General features: G+C 36.4%; 2 protein-coding genes and 1 pseudogene across 2 annotated transcripts; all 3 read left to right on the top strand.

The window, feature by feature from the left end:
* Window positions 1-1,067: 1,067 nt before the first annotated feature.
* Window positions 1,068-2,103, top strand: LOC121043896 (olfactory receptor 1052-like; the record flags this gene model as incomplete). Its single annotated transcript, XM_040495882.1, has 1 exon — window positions 1,068-2,103. A coding segment is annotated over exon 1 (996 nt), but the record flags the coding sequence as incomplete, so codon positions are not given.
* A 6,581-nt stretch (window positions 2,104-8,684) lies between these two features.
* LOC121043937 (60S ribosomal protein L23a-like) lies at window positions 8,685-9,778 on the top strand (annotated as a pseudogene).
* A 5,846-nt stretch (window positions 9,779-15,624) lies between these two features.
* On the top strand, window positions 15,625-16,557 carry OR8I2 (olfactory receptor family 8 subfamily I member 2). The gene has a single exon (XM_040495912.1). The coding sequence runs from the start codon at window positions 15,625-15,627 to the stop codon at window positions 16,555-16,557; it is 933 nt and encodes a 310-aa protein (XP_040351846.1).
* The last annotated feature ends 3,809 nt before the right edge of the window (window positions 16,558-20,366 follow it).

Here is a 20,366-nt window from a genome sequence, read left to right as displayed (position 1 = left end):
GGATTGTGGAATACCATATCCATTACTGTTCAGTGAAAATAAATTCAGCTGTCAAATTAACGTGAAGCATGCTTTATATTTACTTCTCCCCAAGCTCCCCAGATATAATAGTGGACTATATATTCCTATAAATTCTGCAGTAAAGAAAACTTTCCTTTAAAAAGATTTAATCAAATATGTCCATAATATATCTGCTATTATAATCTTATTTTTCATGTATTCTGGTGTATATGATGAAGCCCAAGATAAAATTAATTTAATAATCTTTTTCTCAATAAAAACCTATGACCTAATGAACCAAAAACATGTTCACGGTCCTTGAAATTAGACTTGTAATCTGTTGACTGCAGGGATCAAAACATATTGAAAAGTTTCTTGATTCAATCTTATGAAAAAAATCTGATATGGACTAATCCAAGCCATTGGATAATAAATGCTCTAGGAAATCAGAAAATAGAATGGTAAGTTATTTGTTGGAACAGCAAAGAATGACTTCCTGCAACAAGGGAGTTTTAACAAAAAGTAATGTTATGATAGAAGATGTTTGATTTTTTTTAATTCTTTATGCTAGACATCCCTAATTTCTCATTTTCCATTTTTATGGACCGTCTATCAATTTAATCATATATATATATATATATAATAGTATATGCATATTATTGTGAAACATGTGTCATGTATTGCTTGTCTAAGTTAAAAAGACATCATAGACAATAATTTTGTTAGATGTCTCAGAAATTGATCTGTTAATATTGAGGGGTTTTTTGTTTTGTTTTGTTTTGTTTGTTTGTTTTTTTTAAGGGATGTTTTTCTTACAATACGGGGTCCTTGCCTTATGTTCTAGAATCTGGAATATGTTGTTATCCAGGGTCCATGTCTTAAACTTTCTGTTAAACCAACATTCCCATGAGGCTTTGCAAGGGGGCTTAATTTCTCCAGGGTTCTTATGATGCATAATGCCAGTTTACATCAAAGTCCCTGATGGGACTTCGATTCAACCCAAGTCTCTTATCAGGCTGACTTTTCACAGTTGTGAGAACTGAATTTCCTGTGGACTGTGACTGTTAACTAAGACCATTCAGTTTTCTAAAGATGCTAGTAGATTGAATGCATATATTCGGGTTGTTATCATTGCCCTCTTGTTCCCTCCAGGGCCCCCACTGGGGAGACACACAGATGGCCAACAGAAATGTCAGTGTGGTAACTGAATTCATCCTCCTTGGGCTGACCGATAACCCTGAACTGAATACTGTCCTTTTTGTGCTGTTTCTCTCCATTTATTTTGTCACCGTGGTGGGCAATGTTTGGATTATAGCAATAATCTGGGCTAGTTCACAGCTCCATTCCCCCAAATACTTTTTCCTTTGCCAGCTGGCTTTCTTGGATTTCTGCTATTCGTCAGTCTTTATTCCTAAAATGTTGGTGAATTACCTAGCAGGACAGAAAGTCATCTCCTATCACGGTTGCCTCCTTCAGTATTCCTTTGTCAGCATGATCCTGACCACTGAATGTTTCCTGCTGGCGGCCATGGCCTATGACCGCTATGTCGCCATTTGCCGCCCGCTTCACTACAAAGGCCTCATGACCCCCACGTTCTGCACCCACTTGGTGGCTGCTTGCTACCTGCTAGGTTCTGCCAGCTCACTCACCCACCTGAGAGGCTTGCTCAGCCTGTCTTTCTGTGGGCCCAACATCATCAACCATTACTTCTGTGACATCCCACTGCTCTTTCAACTGTCCTGTTCGGACACCCAACACAACAAGATTTTACTTACCGTCCTCTCTGGAATGACATCGGTGACCACCTTCCTGATGGTGGTTGGTTCCTATGTGGGAATCCTGCTCACTGTCCTGAAGTCACCCTCCACAAGGAGCAGATATAAAGCGTTCTCCACGTGTGTATCTCACCTAACAGTAGTGACTCTCTTCTACGGAACAGTGATATTTACTTATCTGGGAAGCAGTTCCAGCTACGCACCAGATAGAGCCAAAATCCTGTCCATGTTTTACACCCTTTTGCTGCCAATCCTAAATTTCCTGATATACAGTGTGAGAAACACAGAGGCCAACGAAGCAATGAAAAGAATTATTGTGAGAAAAATATTTGCTCTCTGACTATGAATTTTTAAAAAGTGACATTTAAGGAATGTTTATTGATTCTATAGGCAGGTGCATTGTTTAATACCTGTGAGACTTGTTGGAGGAAACAAAATGGTGTTTTCAAAGTAAATATTCATTATTGGCTTTTGGAAACACACAGACATATATTATATATGTATTATGTATTATGCACATATGAACATATACATATGCAATACTTTCTGTCTGGTAAGGAAGACATTTCCACTGTCCTCTTAGGTTTACTGTTTGAGGACCTGTGAACTAAACTGACAGGCAACAGACTATGAGGTGAATAGATAAAGTTTCCTCGTATGTATATAAGATGCACACACAAAAAAGTGCCTTGCTCAGTAATTAGAGGTGGGGTTTATATACTTAATTTAGCAGAGGAAACACTTCTATGGGAAGAATAAAATGGCTTTTGAGGGAAAAAATGAGAGATAAATTTTGTGATATTGTTTATCAAGGGGCAAGTGGTCTCCTCTGTCTTCTTTCTTGTCAGAACCCCCCGTCCCCCTTGGGAGAGAGCAGTTATAGGCAGCCTCACTCTCAAAATTCCTGCCTTAAATCAGATAAGGGAAGTTCTGCAAGAGCCTCTTTGTGCATCTATTGAATCCTAAATGTCTCCAGTTTAAAATAAGTTTATGTCACTATTTAATTTGGATCCCTTACATTCACAAATTATTATTTTTTTAAATTTTAATGTATTTTTTAAATTTATTATTGAGAGAGAAAGAGAGAGCATGAGCAGGGAGGGGCAGAGAGAGACAGAGACACAGAATCCAAAGCAGGGTCCAGGCTCCCAGCTGTCAGAGCAGAGCCAGACGTGGGGCTCTAACTCACCAGCTATAAGATCATGACCTGAGCCAAAGTTGGGCACTTAACCGACTGAGCCACCCAGACGCCCCTCCCAAATTATTATTTTGAATCTCTACTAACTCACTAAAATCCATTGCAAAGAATGCCGGAGACTTCCTTATTCTTTACGACTCTAGAGGAGCTGCCCTGTTTTACAGATGAGACGACAAAGGACCAATGGAGTTGAAAGCTCACCCAAGCTCAGACAAGATGAACATTTGAGACATAGAATCCAAGCACACAGGCATACATGGTGCCAGGGTGGCTTAGTCCATTGAAAGTCCCACTCTTGATTTCACCACAGCTCCTGGGAGTCAACCCTGTGTCGGGCCTCCATGCTGAGTGTGGAGCCTGCTTAGGATTCTCTCTCTCCCTCAGACCCTCTCCTCCTCTCTTCTCTCTCTCTCTTTCTCCCTAATTAAAAAAAAAAATCAAGCATACATATATCCATATACTTGTACACAGGCCTTCTCCCATTTTACATAAACAAATAGAAGTTCCTATACGCATTTTGTACGCCATTTTTGCCTAGAACCATTACAATTTGAATATTTACCTTAAAAAATAATTCCACAGCTGGGGCTCCTGGCCCAGTCGGTTAGGTGTCCGACTTCAGCTCAGGTCATGATCTCACAGTCTGTGAGTTTGAGCCCTGCATCAGGCTCTGTGCTGACACCTCAGAGCCTGGAGCCTGCTTCAGATTCTGGGTCTCCCTCTCTCTGCCCCTCCCCCGCTTATGCCTCTGTCTCTCTCTCTCAAAAGTAAATAAACGTTAAAATGACAAAAAAAATAATAATTCCACAGACTTTTTTATGGCAATTCCATTTCTCCCAGTTGTTTAAAAGAAGTACCAAAATGGCAATGCAAAGGGATTCTGTCATATCAGAGTACATTGGATTCACTTAAAATCAGCCCTTAGGAAACTTCCACAAAAGAGTACAGCCACTTGAAAATGCTGATAGTTTTTTAAACAAAATGACTGTTGGTATTATATGTGTTCCTCATTGCATATAGTGTTTATTGTTCTGCTTACTCAGACATGGATCAGAAACTGTCCGGTATCATTGTTAAAACCACAACTGCTAAGAAAGCAAGCATAACTTTGGTTAACGGCACTTTTGCAGTATGTAGCTAACAATGGTTTTGAGTTTATGAGAATGTTTATCAAATGGAATGATATTTAGCTCATTCCAGTAAATTTTTCCTGCTAAAACCTATTAACTTACGGAGTTTTTTTTTTTCTTATTTCTGAATAGTCAAATTTAGGTAAATATGTAATATAATGTGTTAAAGCAAATTTTATTTTACTGCTTCTATATGGCCCATATTTCTTTCCAGAATAATCCCACTGTCATATATTTTAACATAATAGCTATTCATTTTCCAAAATATAACTAATCACTGTTGTTGTTATAAATAAACTTCCAATAAGGATGCCTGAGTGGCTCAGTTGGATAAGTGTCAGACTCTTGACTTTGGCTCAGGTCATGATCTCGCGGTTCCTGAGCTGGGACCCTGCACTGGGCTCTACACTGTCAGTGCCTGGGATTCTCCCTCTCTCACTCTCTCTCTGCCCCTCCCCTGTTCACTCTCTCTCTCAAAAATAAATAAATAAACCTTAAAAAATCAAACTTCCAATTGTAAAACTATTACCTAGGAAGGAAGATTTTAGGCAATGGCAAGCAGTTTTCTGGATTTCCCACAATCACAGACTAAAATTTCATTCAATGTTGGCCCTACTAAATATCCATCTCCCGGTGTCATATGCTTAAAGTTTATATGTTTTACAAAGAAATTGAGATCATAATGAAAAAGTTTGTGTATAAATCTTTATTTTCGTAATTGGATTCGTCTCAATAAATTACTTTGGAAAATTCATAGAAAAAATTTTATTTTGATACTATCCTAAATGACTTTCCAAGACACTTGTATGCAACCTAATTCCTTCATCAATACAATTATATTTATTTAAAATTTGAGTTATTATAGCTTTATAGAAATAAATAATAAATGCTCTGCATGATAAAATCTCATAAATAGGAAGTCAAAACCAATAATCTGAAAATTAATGAAGATACAATGAGTGATCGTGCTTTTCTTTCCTCAAATTATCGATTGATTTCATGAGAAGCAATATGAGGACATTAAGTTTCCTCTGTTCTTTTTACTAAAAAAAGGGACTTGAAAATATGGTCATTGAACCAAAGTCAATAAACAGGAACATATTAAATCAAATGGAAGGGATAGGATAAAGGATATTGGTATTCTGAAATATTATACAGTTGCAGAGAGAGGGACTGTTTAAGAATACCATTGAAACCACAAAGAACCCAGATGTATTTAAATATTTCTTACAAAAGTTATAAATTGGTAGAGTGAATTTTCCTAATAGTTTAAGGCTGACATATAAAAGAACAACAAAAATTAACTTCTCATATCCAGTGAGACCTTAGTTATCTACAAAGATAGTTCCTCGAACAATCAGTAAACTACCTTAAGCAAAGTTCACCCTGAAGTTTGCCTCATCTACTTCTGCACTTTGCGATGATCTTGTTTCTGGCAATATATTTATGCTTTTTAAAATTAAGCCAGTAATTTAGTATACTTTTATGCATGTGATTGAATATAGTTTATTTCTGTAGATGTGTAACCAGTCTGAAGATATGTGTTTGATTTTGTTGTTATTAAAAGCCTCTGTTAATAGCCAAATTATGGAAAAAGCCTAAATGTCCATCAACTGATGAATGGATAAAGAAATTGTGGTTTATATACACAATGGAGTTCTACGTGGCAATGAGAAAGAATGAAATATGGCCCTTTGTAGCAACGTGGATGGAACTGGAGAGTGTTATGCTAAGTGAAATAAGCCATACAGAGAAAGACAGATACCATATGTTTTCACTCTTAGGTGGATCCTGAGAAACTTAACAGAAACCCATGGGGGAGGGGAAGGAAAAAAAAAAAGGAGGTTAGAGTGGGAGAGAGCCAAAGCATAAGAGACTCTTAAAAACTGTGAACAAACTGAGGGTTGATGGCGGGAGGGTGGGTGATGGGTATTGAGGAGAGCACCTTTTGCGATGAGCACTGGGTGTTGTATGGAAACCAATTTGACAATAAACTTCATATATTGAAAAAAAATAAAATAAAATTTAAAAAATAAAAAAAGCCTCTGTTAGTGCAATGCTGATAATAATATGTAACTATATCTATATCTAATCTATATCTATCTATCTATCTATATATAAATATGTCTACAAATCTGTTTCCCTGCCTATATAGAAATAGATACACTGTATGGTAAAATTAAGGTATTAAAGTGTTAAGTTCTACTTTAATACACAGTGGTCAAACAATCCTAAATTAATATATGTAGGTGTGACTATCACATATTTCAATGTTCCAATTTGTTTAAGTGCTTTTGTAGGGGAAAGCATATCATCCTGATGAATTAAAAATTAAAAGAGGACACCCTTTATAATTGCCTCATTATTCATTATTGGAGAAATGTCATAAAAAGAAGAGATTAGGTATGTCTTACAGGGTTTGAAGGAATACAATTATAAGAATTTAAAAAAAAAACATTTGAACTAAATGCATTTGAAAATCAAAGAAATGTATCTTTAATGCTACCCTGACTTCTTAGAAGCTGTGTGGAAATACATTTCAACTCAACATAATGAGGCTTTGCAATATATGATATCCTGAGATCAGACGAGATGCAAGAGAGTAAAGATTGCTTAGAAGATTCAAGCCAAAGAGGACAACAATTTGGTGAGAATTTGTAGGGAGCATTTTTAAGGTCCAGATTAATGGTATGTGTATTGGCCTCCAAGTGTCATTTTGAACAATGAGGAATTCTGCTGATGGATATTAAATAGTTTATAACTTATGAATTTCAAAGAGCTGAAAATGGTCTTTTCTTTGGTGCCATGTTCTTTCAGAATCATAGAAATTTCTAATTGAATCGGCCATTGTAATCTGTTCTGGTGAAAAAGCCAAGTACTGAAGAGAAGAAAATGCAACTATATACTATAAATGCATTTGGGCTCATTACTTATTGTGTAATTAGTGACTGTCTGAATTTCAGTTCTGTTCTCTCATATTGGATTAAGTATTGTTGACTCTGGTTCCCAAATACCCTTAAAACAAGTTTTCTCTTCTTCATTAATCATCAGCACTGCTGTCTCAGTTCAGGCCCTATGTTCTCGAATCCTAACTATTGAAATAGCCTTCTGACTTCTTCCATTGCCACTTTACCTTCAGTATGTTTCTATTCTTATCTCAGAAACACACGTTGGTCATAATTCTTTCCTTAATGTCACATATGTTCTCTTATCTTAGTAGGAAGTCCAAATTCCCTGAACTGTTTATACTTCTCTTTAATCATTCTCAAGGGCCAAGAGCAAGAATTCTCATCTTTCCCAAGATTTTCCTTGATAATATCCTTGAGAAAATTAGATTATTTCCTCCATTGTTCTATCATTGTGCACTGTATTGTAACAGTGGATTGTGAACTTTTGTTTTCACTTCTGATTCCTCTTCTGAACTGTTTAATCCTGTGAGGAAAAGACTGCATCTTATTCAAGGACTTTTGGGATAGTTTCAGGATTTCTGGCATAGTGATTATCACATAGTAGGTACACAATACTGACTCGTTTAATAAATCAGGGTGTTAATTATTTCAGAGTGTTTTTCTTTTTTACCTGTGTGGTAATGGCATGTTTGATATTGAGGAGTAAATAAAGATAAGTTTTAAATTAGAAGTTTTTCCATCTAGTATACTTTTTTAAAAAAAATTAGCTATTTATAGGAGTCAGATTCTCAACATGTAAAGTGGTGAGCATATAAATAGTAAGCAAAAATATAAGGAAGTTTTCTTGATGCATAGTAATTAAATAAATACCTAATAAAATAACTTCTGATTTATCAAGCTATTGAGCTTTATTATATATGGAGCTTGAGGAGATGTAAACGATTAATGGAGGCAAGGTTATTATGACACTGATGATCAGGGACAAAGCTCATGGAAATTAAAATTTTCCAGACCACTCTAGAACGCCTCCCAGTGATAGGTCACAGAAAGTAGTAATGCTTCAGGTTATTTAACTGAAGCAAACAAATTAATGTGCATTCTGAATTATTATTTTGTTTTTGAAAAGAGATATCGTGATGAATGTAAATGTCCAATGGTGAAAGAAACAGCTTAATAGACATGGGTGTATAGATATAATAGATTATTGCAAATTTCATTTATATTAAAGACATGAAACAAATGTCAATTGAATACCTAGTCTATCTTCAATATTATAACATATGTATTATAACATAACATCTTGCACTATATATATATATATATATGATATTTAGTTTTATTTTCAAAAACCATGAGGAAGGTACTACCATTGTACTATTGTCACTTTGCAGATGATGGATGCTGAGGATTAAAGACATTACAAAATTTTCACATGGTCATAAAGGCAGTAAATGGTATTTCAAGACACAAACTCAGAATTATGACTCCCAAATCTAAACGTTTTCAACTATAGCACCGTCTTCTTTTGAAAAGTTATAATTACAAAGACTTGGACGTTTAAAAGCATTGAAAATATGTGTGACATATTCTCAAGGGAAAAACATGTGTGCACACACAAAAATAGAATCTGTGGTCCAGATTCAGGTTTCCAAATACCATCGTCCCGTAAAAGATGGCAAGGATCCTTGGAGAAGTAGTTGTTTCTAGAGCCGAGTCTGGGAAAATAGAAGATGAGCCTGGAATATACTGTGCTGCCAGATTTAAGAGGTGAAAAAATAAACACAAAACAAAACAAAACAAAACAAAAAGACAAGAGCATGACCAAAGACCAAAGAGCGAAGTGCGCAGAGACTAATTCAGTAATGGTTCCATTAGCAGAGCTACTTGAGCAATAAAAGAAATGATGGTGGTGTTGGATAACCCAAAGGAAAATTATTCTGAGTACATATTCGTACAACTATCTAACCAAATAAATACATAAAGAAGAAAGAACAACTCTTTCTTACAGAATCATTTCAGTTAAAATATCCGGGCACCTGGGTGGCTCAGTGTGTTGAGAGCCAACTTCATCTGAGGTCATGATCTCATGGTTCGGGGGTTCGAGCCCTGAGTTGGGCTCTGTGCTGACAGCTTAGAGCCTGGTACCTGCTTTGGATTCTGTGTCTCCCTCTCTCTCTCTCTCTGCCCTCCCCTGCTTGCATTCTGCCTCTCTCTCAGAAATAAATAAACATTAAGAAAAATTATATATATATATATATATATATATATATATATATATATATGTTTGAAGGCCCTTTCATGCAGATGGCTGAAGCTGAAGAAGGAAGCTCATCCCCCTCAAGAAGCCACAGCCAAAGCAAAGGCTTTGAAGGCCAAGAAAGCGGTACTGAAAAGTGTCCACAGTCACACAAAAAAGAAGATCTGCAGGTCAGGAACCTTTCCAGGATCCAAGGCACTGAAGGCAGCCCAGTTATTCTCTAAAAAGCACCCCCAGGAGAAACAAGCTTGACCACTAGGCCATCATTAAGTTCCCCCTGACTATAGATGGAGTCAGCCATGAAGAAAATAGAAGACAACACACCTGTGCTCATTGTGGATGCCAAGGCCAACAAGCACCAGGTCCAACAGGCTTTGAAGAAGTTTTACCACATTGACATGGCCAAGGTCAACACCCTGATTAGGCTGGATGGAAAGAAGAAAGCGTGTGTTCCACTGGCTCCCAAGTATGACACTTTGGATGTTGACAACAAAATTGGGTTTATCTAAATTGAGTCCAGTAGGCTAAATCTAAATCTAAATTTTTTCACCAAAATAAATAAAATAAAGTAAAATAATAAAATAAGATAACATAAAAAAATAAAAATGAAAAAATGAAATAAAATAAAATAGTTGAAAGAATGGGAACATGGAAATTAGCCACAAAACACCACAGTAATAATAGGTAGAGGCAACATATTGATGGGTGCCGAAAAGAATAAATGGAATATTTGCATACCCTAAATTATCTTCCCCAAGTATACATAAACTACAAAGAAAAATCCTAAATTTATAGTGAAAAAGGCAGGCAGACACTATGTTAAGTAAATGATCGAGTTTAAATCACTGGTAATATCACTCAGCGACATCACGTATCCTTGGAGAAGATGAAAAGGCATGCATATCACCTCTCTGGCACTTTTCCCCATAATCAATTACCTCAATTTCATCATTAGAAAAATATCATGTAAACTTACATGCAGGGATATTGTACAAAATACTTGATGAGTAATCTTGACAAATATCACAGTCGTGAAAGAAAAGGAAAGAAAATGGGACAGTCACAGATCTCAGGAGACGAGACAGAGGTAACAGTAATGGCAGCATGGTGGTCTAGATTGCACCATAGTGACCCAGAGCCCTTATGCCAGTTATGTACTGGCAACCAGTATACTTACACATCTAGGCTCACCAAAGATCAGACTACCAAAGAGATGAGCCAAATTTTGAATCTCAAAAGAGGCAGTTAACTCTAAGTAATGGAAAAGCAACAGCAGTATCATTCTTATCGGACATCCCAGAGTCCACTTGGGATTCTCTTTCCTCCTCTCTCTGCCCCTCCTCTTCTCATGGTCTATCTCTCTCTCTCTCTCAAAAAATAAGTGAATAAACTTTTCATTTACACCTCAGAGACCTTGTGCATTCAGTTCCAGACCACTGCAATAAAGTGGGTCAAATGAATTTTTTGGTTTCCCAGTGCCTATGAAAGTTATGTTTGCATTATGCTGTAGTCTATTGAGAATAAAACGTGCTTTACTGCTAAAAATGTTAACCATCATCTGAGCTTTCAGTGAGTTGTAATTTTTTTGGAGGGTCTTGTCTCAGTATTGATGGCTGCTGACTGACCAGATGGTTGCTGAAGGTTGGATGGCTGAGGCAATTTCTTAAAATGAGACGACATGAAGTTTGTTACATCAATTGATTCTTCCTTTAACAAACAATTTCTGCGTAGCGTGTGATTCTTTTTAATATCATTTTACCTACGGTAGGACTTCCTTAAAATTGGAGTCATTTCTCCCAAAGCCTCCCGCCGCTTTATCCACTAAGCATATGTGATAGTTTAGGTCTTTTTTCGTTTCAACAATCTTGATGGCTTTTTCACTAGGAGTAGATCCCATCTCAAGAAAACATTTTCTTTGCTCATTTTATAAGAAGCAAGTACTCATGCATTAAAGCTTTATTATGAGATTACGGCCATTCAAACATAATAATGAGGAAAAGTTTGAAATATTGCAAAAATTACCAAAATGTGACAAAGAGACACAAAGTGAGTAAAAGATATTTGAAAAACGACACCTACAGTCTTGCTGACAATGAGTCTCCACAAACTTTCAATCTGCAGGCAACCCCCCCACCAAAAAAAACCAAAACAACAAAAAAAAAAACAAATGCAATATTGGTGATGCGTGGTAAAGTGCAAGAAAACAAGTCCTGTCCGTATCTGTCATTTAATAGCTTCTTAATAGATGGGTGTCGAAAAAATAAGAGAATGGATAGAAATTTGAGATTTCGGGTATACGATCCAAGACTTTCAACGTTTTATTTTTTTCAAGATGCATAACAGGGCAAATAAAAAATGTTGTTCTGTTCCTTTTGTATAAATATCTGAGTCTACTGATCATCTGTAAGTGATAGCACATATATAGTAGATTTTATTCCTTCTTAAAAATCTCTAGTGTGAAACATAGGATTAGAGAGGCATTTATCCCCTTTGCAATGCAGAATCTATCTTGTTTAATCATTGTAATACTAACTCCCTTTATTTTTTAGTGTATTTTTTAAGCTTATTCATTTATTTTTTGAGAGAGAGAGATAGACCATGAGAAGAGGAGGGGCAGAGAGAGGAGGAAAGAGAATCCCAAGTGGAGTCTGCAACCCACTCACCATGAGCTCGTGACCTGAGCCGAAATCAAGAATCAGATGCTCAACGGACAGCCACCCAGGTGCCCTCTAACCCCCTTTCAGAGATAAGCCAAAAAGAGATGACAATTCCAGTAGAAAAATAATTTAGACGAGTCTGTGAGGTCCTTCAAACCTGATGTTTGTCAATCATCATCGGACCTGACGCATTTTGAAAAATTTACCTTTGTGAGTCTGATCCTACTAACCCAGAAATGTTTTAGGGGTGTGGCCTAGGAAATGGCTTTAAAACAGTAAACAAACAACAAATGGAATAATGATATGAATTGAGTTCCTATCAGCCATTCCTGAAACTGGGAGTAGAGTTTGAGTTTTTACTTCAGGTTTCTTGTCTATTTTCCTAGATGGCATTTTCCTTCTTAGTGATTCCATGTGTGCATCATTGAGCACAGTCAACAAAAAATCAGAGTACCTGCATTAAAAATAAATACATAGTGGCGCCTGGGTGGTTCAGTCCGTTAGGCACTGACTTCAGCTCTGGTCATGATCTTGCAGTCCATGAGTTCCAGCCCTGCGAGGGGCTCTGTGCTGACAGCTCAGAGACTAGAGCCTGCTTTGGGTTCTGTGTCTCCCTCTCTCTCTCCCCTCCCCTGCTTGTGCTCTGTCTCTGTCTCTGAAAAAATGAATACACCTTAAAAAACATACATAGATGATTTGTTGACATCACGGTAATGTAATTTCAATGTATAATAACACCATTTAATCAGTAGATAGGAAAAGCTCACTTTTCCTTGCTGGGAGGGTTGTCTGAGAAGCCCAGGCGGAGGCAACAGTGATCTGATATTCTCTAACATCATGTATCTCATATATTTTCATGGTGGTCAGTGTTTTAGAAAATCTTCATATATTTACATATTTATTATATATACATTATATTATAGTTGTATTACATATACATATATATTGCACTGTTATAATATCATATATGTGACATGATATATAACATGATTATATATTATATTTTATCACATCATATGAATTATATATTATATATCATATAATCATATAACATCATATATCATGATACCATACTATATATTCCATATGAATATATTATTATATATAAAATATTTTTTCAATGTATTTTTTACCAATTTTTTAATGTTTATTTATTTATTTTTTGAGAAAGAGAGACAGAGTGTGAGTGGGGAGGGACAGAGAGAGAGAGGGAGACAGAATCCAAAGCAGGCTCCAGGTTCTGAGCTATCAGCATAGAGCCCAAGGTGGGGCTCGAACTCACGAACCATGAGATCATAACCTGAGCTGAAGTCAGCCGCTTAACCAACTGAGCCACCCAGGTACCCCTCAATATATTTTATATGAGTAGATAAAATATATGATTAGAACATATTTTATAATAAAATAGATTTTATATAGAAAATATATGAATAGAATATATTTTTCCTATATTCTGTATGTATATATTATTATATATGATTTATATTCTATAAACATGTATTGTGTATATATTATATATTATGTATATATTATATATATGCTAATAATATAAAAAATGACTTTCAAAACTATATCAATTATATTTTTCAGTATATCCATTGCCATTTAAAGTGAAATACACAAAAGGAAGGGGTATGTATTTCTGAACATTTCCATTGGAAATGTATCCCAGGCAAATTAAGAATAAGCCTTTGGGTACAATTAAAATGCAAATCTCAAGAGATCAAAGATGCTAATTGATCAATTCCTTTATGATATGAGTTTGAGATTTGGGAAGAGATGTTGCTATAAGAAGAGTGTTAACACACTACATTTCCAAAGACAATTCTTTGTCCTGGGACTGCATTAGAAATACATGAAGAACAACACGAATCCTGAATGTGAATCTAGCTTTGAGCTAAAGCAGTAGATATTAATTCTCAACAAGGCACGTGAAAATAAATAGTTATTGTAGTTAACTTGGGTGTCATTTCCATTCTATCAATGAAAGATAATAGACACATTACCCAGAACTCTCCTCAACACCAGCAATTTTTTTCATCAACTTCATAATATTAACAGAGTTCCATTATATAGGAAATAGAGCTCTGTGCTAAACCACAGCAACAGATGAAAGCTGTCGCATTAACAATTCATGAGATCCAGAACTGCAAATAAGGGAAATATATGTCACAAACTAATGGTGAATTTGGTGAATATTGAATGATGTCTTCTCTTCCTGTCATCTGATAATAAACCTCAAAATCACAGGAAGATGACCGAAAGAGGCTTCGTTTGGATGACTGAATCTCAGGTTAAGTCTAATCTTATCTTCTTTCTGAAAATGTGTGCACGTGTTTTTCACACTGAAAACCTTTCTCTGCCTCTTTTTACATGACTGCATCTTTCAGTAAACCTTAAGAAAAGTGCCTCCAGGGGTGCCTGGGTGACTCTGGCGTTGAGCTTCTGACTTGATTTCATCTCAGGTCATGATCTCAGTTTGTGGGGTTGAGCCCTGCGTCGGGCTCAGCAATGGCAGTGCAGAGCATGTTTGAGATTCTTTCTCCCTCTGCCCCTCTATCCTGCTTTCTCGATTTCTCTCTCTCTGAAAATAAATAAATAAACAAGAAGAAAACTAAAGTGCCTCTAATGAAAGGCAAGAAGAAATGCCTTCATTGATTAAATGCTTGTTAAATGGATTGGTGATGAATAGGCACCCTCGAGAGGGTGGGAGACACTAAATGATCAAGGCTCCTTAATACAACATCAAGTCCCTTTGGATCACTCGGGTGGAGTGTTAAACATCTGAAACAAACTTGCATTAATCATCATATTTATGTCACCTGAATTAGGCAAATAACTTCTCTAATTTCTAGTAAGATCACCTTGTGTTTTAATACTTGGTTGTAAATCACATTTATTTTACTATTTTTAGCCTTTCTATTTTTGACTTGGAAACTACTGTTTTTGGCAATGAATTGTCTGTTGCCTGATGTCACAGATAACCATGTGCTTTATTTAGGAGCAAACATGTTTGCTGAGCGCATGCACAAAACAATTTGGCTATGTTATAGATTAACTCTCATGTTTGGTCTTTCTTTACTCACCAATAGAAAGGGTATGTGACAAAAAAGGTATAAAGAATTTTATCATTAACGTGTAAAGTAAGCAGGATTTTTCATATATATATATATACATGAATATATATGTGTGTGTATATATATCTATATATCTGTGTGTATATGTATGTATATATATATATATATATATATATATGTTTTCTTTAAAAAATTTAGCAAAGCTTTATTGACTACAAGAAACGATTAGATGTGCTCATATAAGATCTTGTTAAGCTCCTAAAATGACCCTTTAAAGTATCTGTTAGGTGTTGACAAATTAAAACTGCCACAGAAAGGTATCACTGAATTCACAAATTATAGAACTTTCTTTCCTAAATAGCCTTTATATTCTCTAAGAGCATCATATAATTGATTCCAGTAGGTAAGTTGCAAAAGGTATGATTTGGGGCCCAACGGTAGACTGGAGTAGATGGTAGTATATTCCAGGAAGGATCTCTTCCAAAATCATTCCGCCATCTTTGACCCTCTCATTATTGGAGTCTAGGTCAACTCTGGGTACTAAGTCTTTAAGCTTGAATTCTTTTCTGACTTTTGTTTCTGCTTTTCAGCAGGTAAGGTAAAAGGCCTGAGTTGATAAAAATGACTGGGAACAATTTCACTGAGATCACTCTCTTCATCCTCTCTGGATTTGCAAATCACCCGGAACTACAAGTCAGTCTTTTCTTAATGTTCCTCTTTATTTATCTGTTCACTGTTCTGGGGAACCTTGGGCTGATCATGTTAATCAGAATTGACTCTCATCTTCGCACACCTATGTACTTTTTTCTTAGCAACTTAGCATTTATTGACATATTTTATTCTTCCACTGTAACACCCAAGGCGCTGGTAAATTTCCAATCCAAACAGAAAACCATCTCTTTTGTTGCCTGCTTTGTTCAGATGTACTTTTTTGTGGGTTTGGTGTGTAGTGAGTGTTTTCTTTTGGGATCAATGGCCTATGACCGCTACGTAGCAATCTGCAATCCCTTATTGTACTCAGTGGTTATGTCCCGGAAAGTGTGCAACGGGCTGGGAGTCATGCCATATGCAATAGGCTTCACGAATTCTCTGATATCCGTCTGTGTGATAAGCAGCTTGGCATTCTGTGATTCCAGCATCAATCATTTCTTCTGTGATACCACAGCTCTTTTGGCCCTGTCTTGTGCAGATGCGTTCAGCACAGAAATGGTGATCTTTGTCTTAGCTGGGACCACCCTTCTTAGCTCTCTGCTCATCATCACAGTCACTTACGTTGCCATCATCTCGGCCATTCTCAAGATCCAGTCTGCAGCAGGCAGACAGAAGGCCTTTTCCACCTGTGCTTCCCACCTCATGGGCGTCACTATCTTCTATGGGTCCCTGATTTTCACGTATTTGCAGCCTGATAACACATCATCCCTGACCCAGGCACAGGTGGCGTCCGTATTCTATACCATCGTCATTCCGATGCTGAATCCACTGATCTATAGTCTGAGGAACAGAGATGTGAAAAATGCTCTCCTGAGAGTCATGCATAGAAAACTTTTTTCATGACAAATTTGTGCATGTTACAATTAAAACTCACCTGGGTGGTTTCAGGCATTCAATTACCGCAACAATCAGGAAAATTGGAAAATGAACCCAAAAGGCTTACGCAAACTAAATCATAACTTAGAGTCTTGAAATTTGGGAGGCGAAATATTATTTTATTTGTTTATGCAGAGTACTGAATCAGCGCACGAGGAGTTCGTTTCAGCATATAGATTATATATACTGTCTACACAGTGAGTTGCAAATACAATGTCAACGGACACTGGGTAATATAGGCAATCTCTTGATCATGTGAATTCATTTTGCCACATCGTTAAACGTGAGCTTTGATGGCATAGAAAAGTGATGTCTATGTGGCGGACTATGGTCTTAAACTCAAACACAGCAGAGTTTTATTTCGAAAAAACCATAATGTGCCTCCCAAACTTCAAACATTTGGTAAACATTTAAATGCCTGTGTGTGTCGATAAATAAAGCACCAGCTGTAGCACAATTCCTGAGTCATTTGGAAGTATATTACAACGATGCTTGTTTTTCCAAATCAGGCAGACATGCTCGGTGAAGTCTATGGTATTAAAAGGAGAAACTGGGCTTTTATTTTGTTTTTCCTTGAAAAGGGACTCCGTTTAATGGACTCCCTCAGGCACTGTTACAAATGACCACTGGAAAGAACGTGTCCTTCAGTACTGCCTTTGTTGTGCATAAGTCACCGAGCAGTAGTCAAAGTTGCTGGCGACCACTTTTAAAAAATACGTTGAAGGATGCCTGGGTTGCTCAATCCGTTGAGCATCCAACGTCAGCTCAGATCATGATCTCAAGGTTCGTGAGTTCGAGCCCTGCATTGGGCTCACTCCTGTCAGTGTGGAGACCACCTCAGATCCTCTGTCTCCCTGCCCCCCCACCCCGCTCTCTCTCTCTTCCCCTTATCCACTCATGCTCTCTCTCTCTCTCAAAAATAAATAAACACTAAAAAATTAAAATATACATTGAGGGATGTCTCAGTGGCTTAGTCGGTTAAGTATCTGACTTCAGTTCAAAGTCGTGATCTCAGGGTTCCTGGGTCCCAGGCCCACATTGGGCTTTGCCCTGAGAGTGCAGAACCTACTTGAGATTCTCTCTGCCCCTCCCCCACCGTGCTTTCTCTCTCTCTCTCTCTCTCTCTCTCTCTGAAAACAAATAATAAACTTAAAAGAAATAAAAAAATAAAAAAATAAAATATGTGCCCAAAGGGACTGAAGATAAATTTGACTGAAGCTGTTTTACAAGAACATGTGTGTGATTAATAACATTTATTTCTGGCCAACAAGAATGTAAGCTCTTTCAGAGCAGAGTTTACTTATTCATATCTGTGCTCTCCACATTTAGGAAACGTATCATATGCACAACATGTGAGTAAATACTTTCTTTGCTTTCTGTGTCCTGTACAGTGATGGAAGCATAGAGGGGGTAGATTCTGCTTTTCTCCTGTTTGTGTCTTTCTTTGGTAGAAGTCAGATGGTCACGTGCATATTGATATTCAACAACATTAGTAGAAAATTCCATTTCTAGAATTTTTTCAAAAATCATGGCTTATTTATAAATTAAAACTGGCATAATGACTAGCAGATATACTTCTTTTCAAAGGGCTTTTTTTCCTTCAACAGTTAGGATGTGTAAATAAATACACTCTGAATTATACTTGGTATAAATAATTTTAAATAATTGGCGTAAGTTGGAGGGGGTTCTCATAGGTCATACATCACAAACAAAGTAAATGAAGAATCCCAGTTTTCAGTCTTGGGAGAGGCTGAAGGGATCTGTATGTGCCCATATATGTATTTGCTTTGCAATTTTGAATTTTCTTCTCTGATCTATCTTACTGGGCTCTGACTCTTGCAACCTTCATTTTATAAAGCAACATCTTACGTTATAAACTATGGTAAGTGACACCTTATGAGACATACTATGCTTTATTTTTTATTTTTTTAATATGAATTTTGTTGTCAAATTGGTTTCCATACAACACCCGGTGCTCATCCCAACAGGTGCCCCCTTACTATGCTTTAATTTATGGGCCTTTTGAGGCTACTGTTTCTCTAGCTCATCATTCATTCTCTTTCATTAAGCCTATGTGAGTTTTTTCTTCCTTCTGAGCACAGCGTCTGACTCAGATTGATTGCTCTGAAGGTTTTTCACCAGCAGCTTTGAAAACTATTCAACTGATTATATTTCCTTTTTCCCCCCCTCTTTCCACCAAGGATTTTCATTCATGCATTCTAAGTACACTGTTCAATTTTTTTTATAATTGTGTGGCTTTCGCACGTGACTTATATTTACCCTGGATCTAATTGTATGTATTATTTTTATTTTCTTGCATTGCAAGTATATTCTGCTGTAAGTAATTTCAAGATTTAACATTTATTTAGCATTAATAAAACTATGTATTTACTTTCTCTCTTATATTAATATTTTTTGCTGTTCTTGGTCTAGGAGCAAAAACATAACACACTTTTCTTGCCCAGCATAAGAAGTAGTAGTATATTTTATTTGCCCACACTTATGCCCAAATGTCCATCTTTGTTTTTCAATATGTTCTTCAGATATGTTGCTGGTATACTTTCCCTTATACTAGTCTATCTTCTAGCTGCTCTTTCTGTACCTTCTCTTTGGACCCTGTAATACAAATCTTTCCATAATAGGTCATGCATGCCTTTGTCATTTCTTCAGTCCTTTTTTTCTGCCAGGCTCTCCCAAAACTTTTGCCTTTGACCACTCCAGATAATCCACTCCCTCATATCTGGGACCATGTCCCAGAACTTATCAGGGCATATTGAATTTGCCAGATATCTTCTTTTAAAAAATATGCTAAAAAACTATTCAATTTAAAATATATGATGCACTGGGCTTCAATATGAAAATGCAGAGTGTTTTTGTTTTTCCGATCTGTTAAACTTACGGTGCCCTTATAATATTCCAGTTGACCATTTGTGTTCCTTGAGCTTGCCTTCTGTGTCACAACCTTTAACATACCTTTATATCAAGATAAAAAATCATAAGATTATTCTTCTTAACTTGTTTTATTTTAATAAGTATTGCGGGAACTCCTGAAGAAACAATTTACTCAATAAAAATAAAACATATAGAATGAAATTGACTTATTGATATCAGGTAGTGTTAGACTCACACTTGTGCTCATACACAAAGATCAGAGGCTTATTCCAAAATAAATTTCAGGGGCACCTGCATGGTTCAGTTGGTTAAGCTTGATTTTGGCGCAGGCCATGATCTCAGGATTGTGAGATTGAGCCCTGTGTTAGGCTCCGCACTGAATGTGGAGCTTGCTTAAGATTCTCTCTCTTCCTCTCCCTACTCCCCTCTCCCTTGCTCAAGCTCTCTCTCTCTCTCTAAAATAATTTTAAAAAAAATTAGAAATACATTTCAGAATATTGTTTGATAATGGGAGAAATAAGTGTAGAATAATTTAGGACTTTGCACTGGATAACTGTCTTTCAAAGTATGGGGCAGAGAATGGGTAGATCAAACTATCTAAAAATAACTAAAAGGCAACAGGTAAAAAAGAAAAAATCATTTCAGGAAAGGAAACTAAAAATATAGGTGTTATGAGAAAATATAAGTTATTTTGCATTTATTCAGTGTAATACATTTCTCTAAAAGGACGAAAATTGTAAAAGTGAGTCAAAACACAAACTCTCTGGTGTTTATAGCAGCTTTATCGACAATTGTCAAATTATGGAAAGAGCCCAAATGTTCATCAACTGAGGAATGGATAAAGAAGATGTGGTGTATACATATGTATATATACACGTATACAC

The sequence above is a fragment of the Herpailurus yagouaroundi genome, unplaced genomic scaffold (assembly GCF_014898765.1).
Source record: "Herpailurus yagouaroundi ecotype Mexico unplaced genomic scaffold, PumYag 187, whole genome shotgun sequence".
NCBI classification, from domain to species: Eukaryota; Metazoa; Chordata; class Mammalia; order Carnivora; family Felidae; genus Herpailurus; species Herpailurus yagouaroundi.
The sequence above is the reverse complement of the archived record's forward strand: the minus strand, read 5'-3'. Positions and strand labels throughout refer to the sequence as shown.

Coding starts and splice junctions, on each gene's coding strand:
- OR8I2 (XM_040495912.1), top strand. CDS start 15,625: ATGACTGGGAACAATTTCACTGAGATCACTCTCTTCATCCTCTCTGGA.